The sequence below is a fragment of the Culex pipiens genome, chromosome 3, assembly GCF_016801865.2.
Source record: "Culex pipiens pallens isolate TS chromosome 3, TS_CPP_V2, whole genome shotgun sequence".
Classification (NCBI taxonomy): Eukaryota; Metazoa; Arthropoda; class Insecta; order Diptera; family Culicidae; genus Culex; species Culex pipiens.
The window spans coordinates 169,235,697-169,252,737 of NC_068939.1; the positions used below are offsets into that span (position 1 = coordinate 169,235,697).

General features: G+C 38.0%; 1 protein-coding gene across 1 annotated transcript; it reads right to left on the reverse strand.

Moving 5' to 3' along the window:
• Positions 1-13,820: 13,820 nt before the first annotated feature.
• Positions 13,821-15,670, reverse strand: LOC120417656 (short coiled-coil protein homolog). The gene is made up of 2 exons (XM_039579778.2): positions 15,371-15,670; positions 13,821-15,134 (listed from the first exon to the last, which is right to left on the reverse strand). Exons 1-2 carry the CDS (start codon positions 15,435-15,437, stop codon positions 14,761-14,763), a joined length of 441 nt encoding a protein of 146 aa, XP_039435712.1. The 5' UTR covers positions 15,438-15,670; the 3' UTR covers positions 13,821-14,760.
• Between the last annotated feature and the right edge of the window lie 1,371 nt (positions 15,671-17,041).

The following is a 17,041-nucleotide window of genomic DNA, read 5'->3' on the forward strand; positions in this document are numbered from 1 at the left end:
GCGGCGTGTGACGTCACGCGGGTTGGCCAGCCAGAGCTTTTTTTGTTTGGCGCGCCTGAAGAAAACAAATCCAATCAGTCGGATTCCGCGAAGAAAGGCAGTTGTTTTGATAACGATTGTGCGGGGTAGAGGAAATTTTAGTTTTGTTCCGCACATATTTGATAAAAATGTATTGGAAAAGTTATTCTTGTAAAAATATGTAGCAAAAGGTCCTAAGTAGTAATTATTTAAAATTATAGAATATGTAAATATTTTGTTTTTTTTTTTATTTCATGCAAAATATCGATATAAAAAAAAAAATACATAAATTATTAATTAAAGCAAAATAATATGGATTTGTTAATAATTGCGGTGTTTAGTTACCGGGGGGTGTATCCAAGGATTTTCCCATTTCACATACACGGGGTCATCCATAAACCAAGGAATGGGTTTCGACTGGTGGCGTGCTGGGTTTCCAATCCAACGGTCGTGAGTTCGATTCTTGTACCGGGATGATGAAATTTTTCTCTAAATTATTTTGGTAATTCTCTAGGTTTAGGTAAATAATTCTCAAAATCGAATTGTAAAACAATAGCTGTCCTCCGAAGCTACCTTTCAACACCTCAGGTTAACAGTATTATGTCATCTCGGGACAGGGCCGTAGCCAGGATTTTTGTTCGGGGGGGGCTTGGGTGCAAAAATTCAAGGAGTATAAAAATCAGCAAATCATTTATACCATCACTTGGTTTGTGGTATAATTATTGAGATGAATTGTAAAATTGTAATGTAATGTATGCAAAAAAGTTTTCGAAGATTTTCATATTAAGTTTTCAATGTTGAAGAAACTCCTTCGTCATTTTTTTCTCTTTATTTTAACAGCTAGTTTGTGTTAAAGGAGTAGAGAAAGTGTTTTTTTAAAACATTTTCTTGAATTGTTTAATTGTAATCCAATTTCGTGAAAAACGTCGCTTAATTTAAAATATACTTAACTTGAATCAAATTTTTGAAAGCAAAGATTTTTTTTAAAAGAAATATTGATTTATCTAACCATAAGTATTATTTTTTCTGTATTTTATACTGAGAGAAATTTTAAACCGTCTGGATTTATATTTTCAGCTGTGTGATAATTGTGATGGTTTATCTAACATTTTTCATTTTTTCTAGCACAACATAAAACTCATAACTGGAATATTTGTTGTTCTTAAAATTTTATAAACAAACATAAACAATGTTTTATTTTAATTGTTCTAAGCTAATGAAGCCATTTCATATTTTGCGAAGCTCCTGGTGCTCTCAAAAATAAATAATTTTAATGAAATACAAAAAAAATATAATCGATGAAATGTCAGCTTCTGAAGTGTCTCCATGGTAATTGGACGACACTATAGGCCTATATAATATATAATGGGTGGGTCTCGTGGCGCAGGGGTAGCGGCTTCGGCTGCCGATCCCGATGATGCTATGAGACGCGGGTTCGATTCCCGCCTTATCCACTGAGCTTCTATCGGATGGTGAAGTAAAACGTCGGTCCCGTTTTCTCCTGTCTCGTCAGAGGCGCTGGAGCAGAAATCCCACGTTAGAGGAAGGCCATGCCCCGGGGGGCGTAGTGCCAATAGTTTCGTATAGGCCTATAATAAATATCTGTTAATAAATAGATTTGAAGAAAAAAAAATCAGTGCCTGTGTTTAATTTCAATGTGTTAAAAAATTAAGATAAATTTTATTAAATTAATTTTCAACGCCAAAATGTTCACTGGAAGAGTTGTTAATAATGCATATGTAACCGTTAAAATTTTCCTCGATTGCATCAAACATTAAAACGATTCATGTTTAACTTTAATATTCCGACTAAACGCCATATTTAAATTCATTACTCATTGTATTCTGAAAATTGGTCCAGAATTTGAGCAAAAATAAAATTTTAAAACATGACAAAAAAATTTAATCAGATCTTCATTCTAAAGATAATTTTTTAATAAAATTTAAATCTATCGTTGCAGTGCTGCTTATCTTCGAAATTTAAAAAATAAATAAATTAAAAATAAAATTTTCTGATCGAATAAACGGTTAAATTTAAACCAAAGAGTATCAAAAAGACATTATTAAAGATATCCAGAGTCAAAATATTTAAAAGTCTATGAATTCATAGAATTCATTAATTTTTTATCGATAAAAAAAAAATCCACAGTAAGGGTCCGTTTTGCGATGCCTGTCCGACGGATCGCATGTTTTTTCGCGTCGTTCGTCGTCGGTGAGTTTGTCGGGTGAGTGCGCGCGTGTGTGTGTGTGTGAAGGTGCGGCTGGCTCTGGTAGAAAAATGACAGTTGAGCCAGTCCGTTTTGCGATGCCTGTCCGACGGATCGCATGTTTTTCGCGTCGTCCGTCGACGGTGAGTTTGTCGGGTGAGTGCGCGCGCGTGTGTGTGTTAAGGTGCGGCTGGCTCTGGTTGAAAAAATGACAGTTGAGCCAGTCCGTTTTGCGATGCCTGTCCGACGGATCGCATGTTTTTTCGCGTCGTTCGTCGTCGGTGAGTTTGTCGGGTGAGTGCGCGCGTGTGTGTGTGTGTGTGAAGGTGCGGCTGGCTCTGGTAGAAAAATGACAGTTGAGCCAGTCCGTTTTGCGATGCCTGTCCGTCGGATCGCATGTTTTTACGCGTCGTTCGTCGTCGGTGAGTTTGTCGGGTGAGTGCGCGCGTGTGTGTGTGTTAAGGTGCGGCTGGCTCTGGTTGAAAAAATGACAGTTGAGCCAGTCCGTTTTGCGATGCCTGTCCGACGGATCGCATGTTTTTTCGCGTCGTTCGTCGTCGGTGAGTTTGTCGGGTGAGTGCGCGCGTGTGTGTGTGTGTGAAGGTGCGGCTGGCTCTGGTAGAAAAATGACAGTTGAGCCAGTCCGTTTTGCGATGCCTGTCCGACGGATCGCATGTTTTTCGCGTCGTCCGTCGACGGTGAGTTTGTCGGGTGAGTGCGCGCGCGTGTGTGTGTTAAGGTGCGGCTGGCTCTGGTAGAAAAATGACAGTTGAGCCAGTCCGTTTTGCGATGCCTGTCCGACGGATCGCATGTTTTTTCGCGTCGTCCGTCGACGGTGAGTTTGTCGGGTGAGTGCGCGCGCGTGTGTGTGTTAAGGTGCGGCTGGCTCTGGTAGAAAAATGACAGTTGAGCCAGTCCGTTTTGCGATGCCTGTCCGTCGGATCGCATGTTTTTACGCGTCGTTCGTCGTCGGTGAGTTTGTCGGGTGAGTGCGCGCGTGTGTGTGTGTTAAGGTGCGGCTGGCTCTGGTTGAAAAAATGACAGTTGAGCCAGTCCGTTTTGCGATGCCTGTCCGACGGATCGCATGTTTTTTCGCGTCGTTCGTCGTCGGTGAGTTTGTCGGGTGAGTGCGCGCGTGTGTGTGTGTGTGAAGGTGCGGCTGGCTCTGGTAGAAAAATGACAGTTGAGCCAGTCCGTTTTGCGATGCCTGTCCGACGGATCGCATGTTTTTCGCGTCGTCCGTCGACGGTGAGTTTGTCGGGTGAGTGCGCGCGCGTGTGTGTGTTAAGGTGCGGCTGGCTCTGGTTGAAAAAATGACAGTTGAGCCAGTTCGTTTTGCGATGCCTGTCCGACGGATCGCATGTTTTTTCGCGTCGTTCGTCGTCGGTGAGTTTGTCGGGTGAGTGCGCGCGTGTGTGTGTGTGTGAATATGCGGCTTGCTCTGGTTGTCACGATGACAGTTGAGGCAGTCCGTTTTGTGGTTACCTGTATGTTTGTCTATTCCTTTCTATTGACGTGGCTTTTTTTTCTTCTTAGTTAGATTGTAAAGTTCAAATATCGCGATCGTCTTTCTCGTTAGTCAGTCGAGTTTCTTTGTTCTATGATTTGCGATTGTTTCATGGAAAGATTCGTTCTTAATTGCGTTAGCATAATATAAATTATATTTGACCTTTCGTTTCCCGCGAAATCACATTTTAGCATTATAGCTCGTAAAGCACGGTGACAAATATTGTTTCAACGCGATTGTTCAAGTCCTTCAGATAACTCATAACTCATCAGTAATTAATTGGTCGCTCATCTTATAAAAACTTAAAAGTATAAATAGTCTCAGATCAACTCTACGTAAATGTGTTACGCTGAGTATAATATTTCACCTTTTAATCACACACAATTTTGATTCTATCTTTCCACAGCCGGCTGTCTAAGATTAAATCATTTGTGCTAAACTCAACACCAAATAACCGGGAATGGTCTCATCCGCATCATCCGATTGTTTGCCTTGAGAATACATAATACATCACCCTATCACTCAACGAAATTCATTGATTATTGGGCCACATCATCATCCTCTATGATGAATCCTGGCCATTACCCTTTCCCACTAACAAAATCCCAAGTAGAAGTAGTTTTCCGGCACACGCGGGGGTGTGGATATCGTATAGAACCCACCCTTGGTAGCAGCCTGTGCTAACTAACATTCCCGTCCCGTTCCCTCGAGATCTACAAACTGACATGGCGGGCGCCGTTGGTGGCCAATGACTGTTTCCTATTAGCAACGGCTCTAGTTTTGATGACCGTGATGTTTTATCTTTTCAGCGCATTCATGAATGCTGTTGATAAGGGAAACATTATTTGATCGTTGAAGCGTATGACCGGTTGTGTTGATAGGATATTACGGTCCTGTTCAGCAACGGAGAAGGACAACCATGGGTGGTCTCTCATGCTCATGCTCATGCTCATGCTCATAAAAAAAAAATCCACAGTAAGCTTTAAAGTGCATATTTCGTTAAAACACAAAAATTAACATTATCCAATTTATTGAAAATAGTGTACAAACTGTTTAACAAGTATTTCAATGAAAATGATATAACAGCAACATCAAGCAAAACTTTTATTGTTCTTATCGTATAAAGACTCAGAACCATTGGAGATTGATCTATTAGTTCCTGAGACACATCTTCTCGAAATAAAATAAAATGTACGATAAAAATTGTAAATGCGAACACGATTAACAAATTAAAATCTTCAATTCACTTATTTATTTATTTTGAAATAACTATCAAAACTATATTATTTTTAAAATAAGTTTTGATAACCAATATGATTTTACAAGATAAAGGGGAAAAATAATGTAAATTGGCTGTGGTGGTTCTAGAAAAGACTCTCTGAATATTTCTAAGCAAAACAAAAAAACACAGAAATGAAATCCTTTTTTTCTATTTCTGGGATCTAATCATGTTTAATAATTTAGGATTGTAACCATTTATTAAAATCGATGTTTGTTTAAGCAATATCTTGACTCTGGGAACAAAATCCTGCACATTTTATGGTTTAGAAATTGTATATTTACGAAACCTTGCTAAATTAAAAATAAAGAAAACTTTATGTAAGAATTCATAAATCGATTAGTTTTATCCTGTAAATCTAATCTTAGTCTGCACTAGAATTCAAACATACCAATATTCGAAGCATCAAAAAATTAAGATTATTAAAACATAATTTATTGAAATGATTGAATATTATTTTTTGAATATCTTTATTTAAAAATGATAAAAAATGTTTTTTTATAATTTGAGGATTATTTTAGTTGTAATTATTTTATATTTTTTTTATGTTTTTGATTGTTTTTTCATTTTTGGAATTTCAGATTTTTTTTTAAATTATCATGTGTAATTATTATCTTAAATTTTGGTTTTAAAAGTAAAGAATACTTTATGTAAGAATTCTTAAATCGATTACATTTTTCCTGTAAATCAAATCTTAGTCTGAATTTTGCTGCAAGAACCATATTTTACATTCGAACGAAAATTTAAAAAAATGTCCTGTAGACTCTTAAAACTCCATACAAAAAAATCTCAAGAAACGGTCAAGAAAAGGTTTACGAAAAGACTTCTCTCAAGCGGTACGCAGCTGAAAAGGAACAGAAACAAAAAGCGTCGTTTGATATTTCTTCGGGTGCAATATGTGTTGATGAGATTTTGATTTGTTTATTTGGATGCGACTGAAAATAACGTTTGAAAATAATGTATTCGCTTAAATAATATTAAAGAATTGCCTCATGAAGCTGACTATCAAAACGCTGAATCTTAAAATGCTGAAATAAGGGAAAAGCCATTACAATAATCACCTAATTTTCTGGTAAAAATAAATAAATTTAGGAATACTAGAATTCAAACATAAAAATATTTAAAGCATCCAAAAATTAAGATTGAAAAAACATAATTTATTGGATTTTGAATAACTTAATTTTAAAATGATATTTTTTTAGTTTAGGATTTCTTAAGTATTAATTATTTTATTAATTTTTCAGTTTTAGATTTTTTAATTTTTTGAATTTCAGATTTTTTGATATTATTCTGTTGAATTGTTATCTTACATTTTTTATGTTTTTATTATTTTTATTTTTGATTTCTGGCATTTCTTTGTCTTATACCAAAAAATCTGAAATCAAAAATTATGAAAATTTGGAAATTTGAAAGTGTAAAATGTTTAAATCTTTATTTAGCCGTTGCGAATATTATTCTGAAGTTTATGTCACTAAACTCTGACTAAAGTCGAGAGGGTTAAAAATCAAAACTAAAAGCTATGGTTTTATTATTTTAAAAGTGTTTCAAAACACACTTTAAATCAGTACAGTTGTTTTGCATCATTAGTTTTCAAAATATCTAGCTGATGGCGAAATGATTTTTTCGTGAAAAAAAACTTTCCGCGGTTCCGCAACATGTTACAAAAATTCTAAATATTTTTAAACGAGCCCAAACATGTCGTATATGATTATCAAAGCAGGAAAAACATTTCAAATTTGTTTTCCAAACCGACCTGGTCGCTGGTCCTAAAAAGACTTAATCGAAATAAGTTATTTCCATTAAAATTGTGAAGCTATTTTTTTAATATTGTTTTTGCTCTCTGTTTTTTGGTCCATTTTGAAAAGGTGGCAACATAAACTTTGGAAATTAAATAGTTTGAAAATGAATTATTGATCAGAAATTATACAATTTGAAAATGATGTTTAATTAATTTAATTTCAGAGTTTTTGAATCCAAGCTTAAATTTTTTTAACGTTTTGAATATTTTTATCATTTTATTTCTTCCTTTAAAAATCGCAAGCTCATGCACAAAGTGAAAATTAGTTGATAATAAGGATTCACTTAGTTGATCTTCCGATTTTTGATATATTAAATAAAAATTGGAGATTGGCCACGGTGGAAACTAAAAAATGTGACCAAAAGAAAGCATTTTGGACGAGTGGTTTCGGAAAAAAGGTTTACGAAAAAGTAATAAAAAAATACACACAGATATTTCTCAAGCATTTTTCTCTAAGGTCTCAGATATGTAACTAACCATATTCTTAAAACCACAACGATAAAATTAGAATTGTATTTCTGATAATAGTCGAAATTCACTCAAATGTTTTTCATATTAAATGCTTTCGTTTTTGAAAACAAAATCTAAATATTTTTGAGAAATTATGATAAATTTTGAAAAATGTAGAAAAAAACATTTGTTAACAGTTTAAAGGTTTTAATGCAAATAAAGGAGGGCTATTAATTTTACAGTCCAAATTCGACTAGCCGAAGCCTCGATTATCCAAAGTTTCGATTATCCGAAGTTCAAAGGACTTCGGATAACCGAATCAGGAACAAATGAAATCGGCATGTTTTATTTGCTTATTTTTAACATCAAATTCGGCATCTGTTTTTTTAATGGTCCAATACACCAAATTTTCAGTTTTTGCTTTTTGGGTGTTTTTTAATACCCATGACGGTTTCAAAAGCACCCAAAAAGCAAAAACTGGAAATTTGGTTTATTAGACCTTAAAAAAAAACACCAGAAATATTTCTTGACCTCCATTTTGGCCGCCACATTGAATCCAACTAAATTATTTTATGGTTCTTCAGGGGTCATACTTAAGTTCTACAATCAAAAATAAGACAACAAGATCTAAGGATTTTTGCTGTCCCTATTCAGACTGTAGTCCTAATTCACCCCAGATGACGGTAATTATTTCTATGTAGCCCCTTAGAGCAGTCCGCTCGGAAATTGCTATTTTCGAAGGTTAATAACTTTTTAGCAAAAAACCCAAAAAAATAAGGTGCCTTCGGGAAAGTTTTTCCAAATTTAAAGAAGATATTAGTTCTGAAAATTGGTAAGAACTGGATAGTTATTGCGCCTTCCATTGGTCAAAAACTGAAACAGTTGCTTTTCTCCATACAATTTGACGATTTTGCCCAAACTTGGTGGTCAGTGGTCAGAAAATGTTCAAATTTTGGAACTTAGACTACTGATCAATCTTTGATTTCAGGGGATAGCCCCAAGTAAGCCCAGATTTGAACCATCCTAACCAATGTAATGCTAAAACTACAAGATAAATGAGATGTTACTGAATGGAACAATGTTCAAATCTGCAGCTCAATTTTTAAATATTGGATCCATAATCTACAAAAACTGAGCCCAGCAATGGACAGGCAAATTACTTAGTTTGATCAATCTATTCTTGATTCTCTATCTTGCAAATTATTTCTGGGAAGAGAACACACAATCATTGATTTGAGATTTTTTAAGGTAGTTCAATTTAAAAAAAAAATTGGAAAAAATTTCGGGGGGGGGCTGCAGCCCGGAAGCCCCCCCCCTGGCTACGGGCCTGTCTCGGGATTTACAAAACAATTCCAGAAAATCAAAATAACTAAAACACTTGTGAAACTGAAAATTATGAAAAAAAAAAAGCTAAAAATAATATGACATAAACATTTAGAAGTATCTATATCATTAAAAATTCGAAAACGGAAATGAACATTTAAAAATCTTAGAATGAAAAGAAACTTTAAAATCTGAAAACATGAAAAATAAATTAAAAATCTAACATCAAATATTTAATCAAAACAAAATAAAACTGAACGTCTCCAAAATAAACATCTAAAAATCAAAATAATCTTAACATCTAAAAAATATAAAAAATTAAAGTTTGAAAATGAAAAATCCAAAAATATAGAATTCTAAACATCATAGTATTAAATCTCAAAATCCTGAAATCAAAAAATTAAGATAACCTTAAAATTAAACTCTAATAAATTCTAAAATAAAAAAAAACTAAAAACCTGTTGGTAAAAACAACTATGAATACCTTCACATTTACTTTCATAATTAAAGAATGTAAAATATAAATTGGAAAACATAAAATAAAGCGAAAAACTTAGAAATTTTAAATCATTGGAATCTAAAAATCTAAAAGAAAACCATGAAGAAAACACAAAATGATGAGATCAAAAATACAAAAATCAAAAGACAAAAAATCTAATAAACCAAAATGAAATAAAAAGAATTAAAATCTAGAAATCTGAAAAAAATAAACATCTAGGTATGTATCTGGGATTATAAAAATTATTCTGAAAAACTGAATATGTATCAAAACATTTGAAACTTTTCTAACTAAAAAAATAATATTTCAAATGTTCGAACATCTTTATAATTTCAAAAAGTTCTCGAATTAAAAATAAACTTCTAATTCAAAATAATCAAAATCTGAAAATTATTAAATCTAAAACTATCAAAAATACTAAAAAAAATAAAAAACAATTCCAAACATTACCAAATAAACCACACAACACCATAAACACTAAAAACAAAACCCACACACATATAAAGCGCCCAAAACCAGGAAACCACACAAAAAAAAAAAAAACACAAAAAACAACGACAATAAGCCGAAAAACCACCAACAACCCCCAAATTTCAATCAACAACCACACACACCCACCCCAAACCACACCCCCCCCCACCACCACCCCCCCTCCCCCAAACCCGCACACCAACCCCAACCCACCCCCCCCAACCCCCCCCCCCCCCCCCACCCCCCCACCCCTCCCACCTCCCCCCCCACCGCCACCTCCACCCCCCCCCCCCCCACACACCCCCTGCACCCACCACAACACCCACACACCACCCCCCCACCCGCAACCCAAACACTACACCCCACAGCCCCCCACCAAACCCATCTCATTTCATTAACTCCCACACAAAAATAAAAAAACCAAAAAAAAAAACAAAAAACAAACAACAAACCCACCATCCCCACCACACAAACCCCCCCCCGCCCACCACCCCCCACCAACCCACCCCCCCCCCCCCCCCCCCCCCCCCCCCCCCCCCCCCCCCCCCCCCCGCCCCCCCCCCCCTCCCCCCCCACCCCCCCCACCCCCTCCCCCCCCCCCCCCCCACCACACACCCATTCCGCCACCCCCCCCTCTCCACAAACACACTTCTCGGTCCTTGGCGGGCCCGGCGTGGGGCGGTAAATATCAACAACACACCGAACAACCACAATCAAAAAACCCCACCCCCCACACCCACACCCCACCCCCACCTCACCATATCCACCCCCAACCCAGCAGATCCCACAAACCCCCACAACCCCACAACACCCCAACCCCACCCTACCCCCACCCCCACCCCCCCACCCGCGCCCACACTACAATCCCACTCGCCCCCCCGCCCCCCCCCCAACCCACCCTCCCCCCCCACCCCCAGCCCCCCCCCCCCACTCCCCCCTCCCCACACCCACACCCCACCAACCCCATCGCACCCCCCCCAACCCAGGCCGCCGCCCCCCCCCCCCAAACCGACCCTTCCAACCCACATCGCCCCACGCCCCCCCCCACCCCCACCCAACCACACAACCTCCCCCCCCGCCCCCCCCACCCGCCCCTCACCTCCCACCCCCCACCATGCGCACGGCCCCTGCCCCTTCCACACCTCCACCCCACCCCCTGCCCCCCAACCCCCCACCCCCACCCACAAGTAACGCACCCAACAGCAACCCCCGCCCTCTACCCACCCCCACCCCCCCCACAACCCTCACCACACCGCAGCCCCGACCCCCTCCCCTCCCCCCCCTCCCCCCCGCCCCCACCCGCCCTTCGCCCCCCCACATCCCACCCCCCACCCGGACACCACCCCCCCACGCCCCCCCCCCCCCCACCCCTACACCCCAAAACCGCCCACCAGAGAACCACGCACCACAGCACCCACCACCACACTACCACAACACCCCCGCCCACCCCCCCCCCCCCCCCCCCCCACCCCCCCCCCCCCCCCCCCCCCGCCCCCCCCCCAGCCCCCACAAACTATCCCCCCCCCCCCCTCACCCCAACACACCCCCCCCCCCACCCACCCTCCCCCCCCCCCCCTCATCCACGCACCCCCCCCCACCCCCCCCCCCCCCCCCCCCCCACCCCCCCCCCCCCCCCCCCCCCCCCCCCCCCACCCCACACAGCTCCGCCACCACCGACCCCCCCGCCCCCACCCCTCCCCCCCCCCCCCACTCACCCGCCCCCACCACTCTGCCTCCCCCCCACCACCCACGCTCCCCCACCCACACCCCTTCAGACATCCGCCCACCCACCCCACCACAACCAAACATCCCCAACAACCCACAACACACAAAAAATAAAAACAAAACCCACCCCCCCCCCCCCCCCCCCCCCCCCCACCCCCCCCCCCCCCCCCCCCCCCCCCCCACCCACCCCCCCCCCCCCCCCCCCCCCCCCCCCCCCCCGCCCCCCCCAAATAAAAAAACAACCATCCAACAACCCCACACCCCATCACCCCCACACCAACCCACTCCAAAAAAAAAACCCAACTAAATTCCAAAACATCACCAGATCTATCTCTCTCTTTACCCAAAAAAAAAACAACAAAAATCTAAAAATCTATTCCCAGCAAATACCTAAATCACAGACTATCCTAAAAATCTTTTAAAGCTAAACATCTAACACCAACATAACATAAAAATTATAGAAATAAAAAAATCCATTAAAATCTTAATAACAATATTTCTCATATATCTGAAAATCCATAAATCTGAACCTATCTGAAAACTCAAAAATGTATATTTAAAATTCAAAACATCCAAAAATCAAGAAATACAAAAATTGTGCAAAAATCCTTAATTTAAAAAACTTGTAGTTTTAATTACCCAAAATAAAATATGAAATTCTAAGAATTTTAAAATAACAAAAATCTAAAAATCTCAGAGTAACAACAAACTCAAAAAAAATAATTTAAAATGAAATAGTAATCTAAAATAATAATTCATCAAATTGATTTAAAAAAAACTCAAAAAAGCCAACAATCGAGTAATCTAAAAAAAATTTAACAATAAAAAAAAATAAATCAAAACATTTTAAGCATCCAAAAATCTAAAAAGCTGTAAATTTAAATATCTTAGCATCCAACAACTTTAATAATCTTGAAATATAATATCAAAATATTTAAATGAAAATCTATAAATCTGTAAACGTTTTAATCATAGACTACATAATTAATTTATATTTTAATCTTAAAAATCTTAAAAAATAAATTCTTTAAATTCTTGAATCATAGGATTCCAAAATCTACAAATCTAGAGTTTTTTTTAAAGGTCCTATACTGCCCCTGATCGCATAAATGTCCCATATGCATTTTCATCGATTTCGAGTTATTGTAGCAATTTGGTTCAAAATTGTGTGCTCTTTCGAAAGTACTTTGTTCTAGATATCAGGAGGAAATCCATTTTTTCACGAAAATTTAACACGTAGCCTTATGTATGGGACAAACTTCAAATGCGTTTTTCTCAACTTGCTGTTTTTGCATATGGGACATTTATGCGAACATGGGCAGTATAAGCTATCGTGTTTTATATGTGTATAAATAGGACCTTTCAAAAAAAAAAAAACTCTGGAAAAAAAACAAAAAATAAAAAATAAACAGGAGCTTAAGATCCATTGTATATTATGGAATCAATCATTTAAAACAGGACTGGAAGTTAAATGTTATTTCTGTAGGCGTTTTTGTCCCTCGGCAAAAAATAAAAAAAAATAAAAAAATAAAAAATAATAATAATTGAATTAACTGGCAATAGTCTCAACAAAATATCAAAAAAAGTGTTTTAAAATGCATTTTACACTAGTTCAGTTGTTTTGCAATAATTAGTTATAAAAAAATGTAAGAATTAACGAAAACAAAAATTTTAGCAAAAAAAAAGTTTTTGCGGAAAATTTTAAAAATTCAAGAAATTTTGCATTCGCATGAAGATGGTGATCTTAGCGGGTTGCAGACTGGATTTCGTCATGTATAATTTTAAAAATTCAAGAAATTTTTGAATAAACCCAAACATGCTCAAAATGAATGTACACAGAAAAATGCATTTTAAATTGATTTCAGCTAATTGGGTACTAAAGCCCTATGTAAATTTTTATGAACAACGGTAAAAAACACGATTAAAAACCATTTCTGATCGCTTTTTTTCATTATAATGCAATTTTTTTTTTGACAAGACAACATTTTTTCGATGGATCAACTATGGTCCCCTTGGAACGAGCTGTCAGGTAGGAGCTTTTCTGTCAAGAAGGACTGCGAGGTTAATTTTTCAAAATTGATTTAAAAATCCATTTTAAACTCTTTGTGGTCGTACAAAGGGTCAATGTACTCAGGAAAACAAGCTTTATCGCTGTAAACAATAATATCAGCAATCCAAGCTTCATTTCAGGACCCAATTGTACTTGCATTTCCATTGAAATTTTTAAGTTATTTGAAAAAAAATATTTTTTTTGCACCTATGCTTTTTCGGTTTTGATTTTGATAAATAAAATTGATCATTTATAATATATTTTTGATAATTTAAGAAATATTTTCTTCGAATTTGAAACAAATCTGAGCGAGAAAAATTTACAAATAATTAAAAACCATTCAAACATTATTTTCTATTTAATTTTGAGATATAAACATTGTGTACCTTCAGTTTTATTTATTTTATTTCAGGATACTTTTAGAGCCAAAATTGATCAAGAACCAGATTAATGAAATGTTGCGGAAACATTCGGATGATACAAAAAATAAACGATTTGTGGAAAAAGCGAAGAATTTATTTATTACACCATTGTTTTTTTCTTTAATATTTTCATTATAATCGTGAGTGAATGTTACTATTTCGAATCACATTAGTAGTAGTAGTTGTAGTAGCAGGTAGGATGCATAAAACTTAAAAAGAACTCAAGTTTTAAAAGCACATTAAAAAAATAAACTAAATACGTTAATCATTCGAGGAAATCTTTAAGCTTACAAAACTAAGGAAAAACTGGAGAGCGCTCATGCTTCACTGTCACTGGATAAGAAGAGAGATAATAAATGCTCATTTGAGGATCGAGAATTTTTGTGTGAAGGAACACAAAACGGGGTTTTCGATATTTAACACAAGTAAACGAAACGAAACTAAATAATAAACACTAATCGTAATGCCTAACTGCGACCAGACTATAGTGATGGCTAAATATATGTGTCATATATTGTTTGTTTTTTAATTCTTTTTATAAAAATAAAAACTTATCGAATTAGCAGTACTTGATTTTTCCTTCAATATACACATATGTTTAAACTAAATTACATGCAGTTTTGTTTGCCTGCGCGTGGAACAAGCGCCTCCACGCACGTGAATCTCATCATGCTTCCTATCTTTTTTTTTCTTTTTTGATTTATATCTTACGGGCAAAAATAAGCGCGATTCCGCGAATCTCTTCTACAAGTCTGTGTCTGTTCTGTGTGTGTGTGTTGAGTGTGTCTTTACAAAGCGTTTTGTTTCGTGTGTTTTTTTGTTCGCAATTGCCTAGCACCAGCGCGCGCGCACGCGACGAATCTCTAGTTGTGAGTATGTAAATAAAACGGACTTGTTTTGTGTGTTGTTATCCTGCGCGTAAACGAAATCGAACGAGTTTTTTTTTAGTTTTCTCCGTTTTCTTCTGCGTTTGAGAATTCTTTGGTCTGCGATTCGAGGCGTCGAGGAAAGCTTACTTTTTCTTCTGCGACGAGGACGACGAGCCGGAACCGGACGCCTGGCCCTGCTGGTTCGTGGCCTGAAAGACGGACGAGGCCGACATCAGGTTCTCGATGTACTGGCCGAGGACCTGGTTTTCCGAGCGCAGCTTCAGGTTCTCCTCCTTGACGCTCTCGACCCGCTGCGACAGATCGTCCAGCGTGTTCTGCAGTTCCAGCACCTGCGAAATGAGCCGGGCGCGTTCCTCCTGCTCGTCCGGATCCGGACACTCGCCGCCCTCGAGGAAGTGCCGCGGGCTGGAGTTGCCGTTGGTGTACGAGCTGGCGATCGAGTCCAGCGAGCGCCCGTTCTGCATGTACTTGGAGCTGTCGTCGTCGTTGATGATCACTGTTGGGGAGAGAAATTCTGATTAGGTTTCATCTGTGAATTTTGAGTCTGTGCCAAATTTTGAAGGAACTTTCAAAACAAACTATTCACAATGTGTCATTTCTCTTGCTAATCAATCAATCCAAGTAACTGTTCAGCACTGTCCTACCCTCTAATCAATCCTAAAACTAACTTAAATTGACCCACTTAATATCCCACTCCCCAGAAAAAAAAACAAGAAGGAAAAAGTGACTCACCTTCCAGATCGTCGTCCGCCAGCGGAATGTCCTCCGTGGATTTCAGCGACATTGCCGAGGAGTCCATGCTCTTAGGCTGCTGATCGGTCTCTTAGCCCTTTCGAAACCCGCTTTCCAAGCCAAATTACGAGCAAATTTCCTCCCCAAAATCCCTGCACAAATCACGACTTTCCTGAATATCGACGTTTTTTGCCTTCTTTCGCTGCAGTGCGATGATGATGATGGTTGTTTGACACTTTGACAGAAAATGCACTTTTTCGAAGCAACTTTTTGACAGTTCGATGCAGTGCGCGCGCAAGCAAAACAAAAACAGGAATAGGGTTGGCAGAAAGTTGTGCGATGAGTTTTGAATATAAAAATTAAAAAAAATCGTTTAGTTTGCTTTTCATTTTGAAATGCATCTATTGATTTGTAAAAAAATATATATTTTTATATTTATATAAAATAATTTAATATTATTATTGAAAAATACGACTTCATAAAAAAGCTTAAATAACCCGAATCCATGGTCTGACCATTTTTGCCTTCTTTCAACCTCGCTTTCAACAAATCAAAATCTGGAGGTTTTTCTCAAAAGGTCCAGCAATTTTTTAGAGATCTAATTCAGCCAATTTAAGATTATAAAGAAAAAAATATTTCGGAAGAGTTTTAAAATGACACTCGATTTTTTTTTTCTTTGGTGCAATTTTTGGATGTCCGATGTTTATCAATCGAACTGGACTCACAATCCAGAGGTCGCCGGTTCAAATTCCACGGCGGGAGCCCTTAACTTCTACCTGGAGTTTTTTTTAAAGGCCCAATAAACCAAATTTGCAAAATTTGTTTTTGGGTGTTTTAAATACCCCTGACTGGAAATTTGGTTTATTGGACCTTAAAAAAAAACTCCAGAATATGGGTATTCAGCGCCGTCGCTCCGTGCCATAATCCCGTACACTTAAAAGCCCATAGAGTAATCTACGTGCGCATGTATTGCGTGTACGTACACGAAAAAGATTGAGGTTAAATTTTGTCCGGACAGCAAAATCAAATGGTGCGCAAGTGTGTGTACACGAAACGTCATAAAGCTCTATAACGGTGAAGTCCTTGTAGATAAAATAAAGGTACTAGTGGTTGGTACTAGCAATAGTGGCCGACAGCTGTAAAGTCAACTTCCTTTTCGTTTTTTCGCAATTTTTGGATGCAGAATTGAATTTTCAATCTAAAAGTACTCTAGTTGAAATATTATAAAGTTCAACGTTTTATATAACCATTTTCTCGAGAAATTAGTCCATTTCCAGATTTCAGAAATAGCATTAAAAATAATGCGCATCCTCGTCCATCTCTCAAAAAAAAAACAAGGTATTTTCGAAAAGTTGCAAAAATTCTCTACTTTCAATTCAGTCTCGACTAGAATATCATGTGTTCTTGATTGTTACTTTAAGCTAAGTACGGAGCCCTAGACGGAGCCTGAGATTCTTGGGGGAAAAACTTTAATGATTAAAATATTTTATAATTCAATGTGTAAATTTTAATAACTAAATTGAAAATTTCATACATTTTTGATTTGATGTCATAACCAACAGGATCATAAGGATGTCCCATGTAGCAGTTGCCTAGATATTTAAAAATTAAAAAAAAAAATAAAAATCTGAAATGCAAAAATCCAGGTATTAGAATCCAGAAATGCAAAAA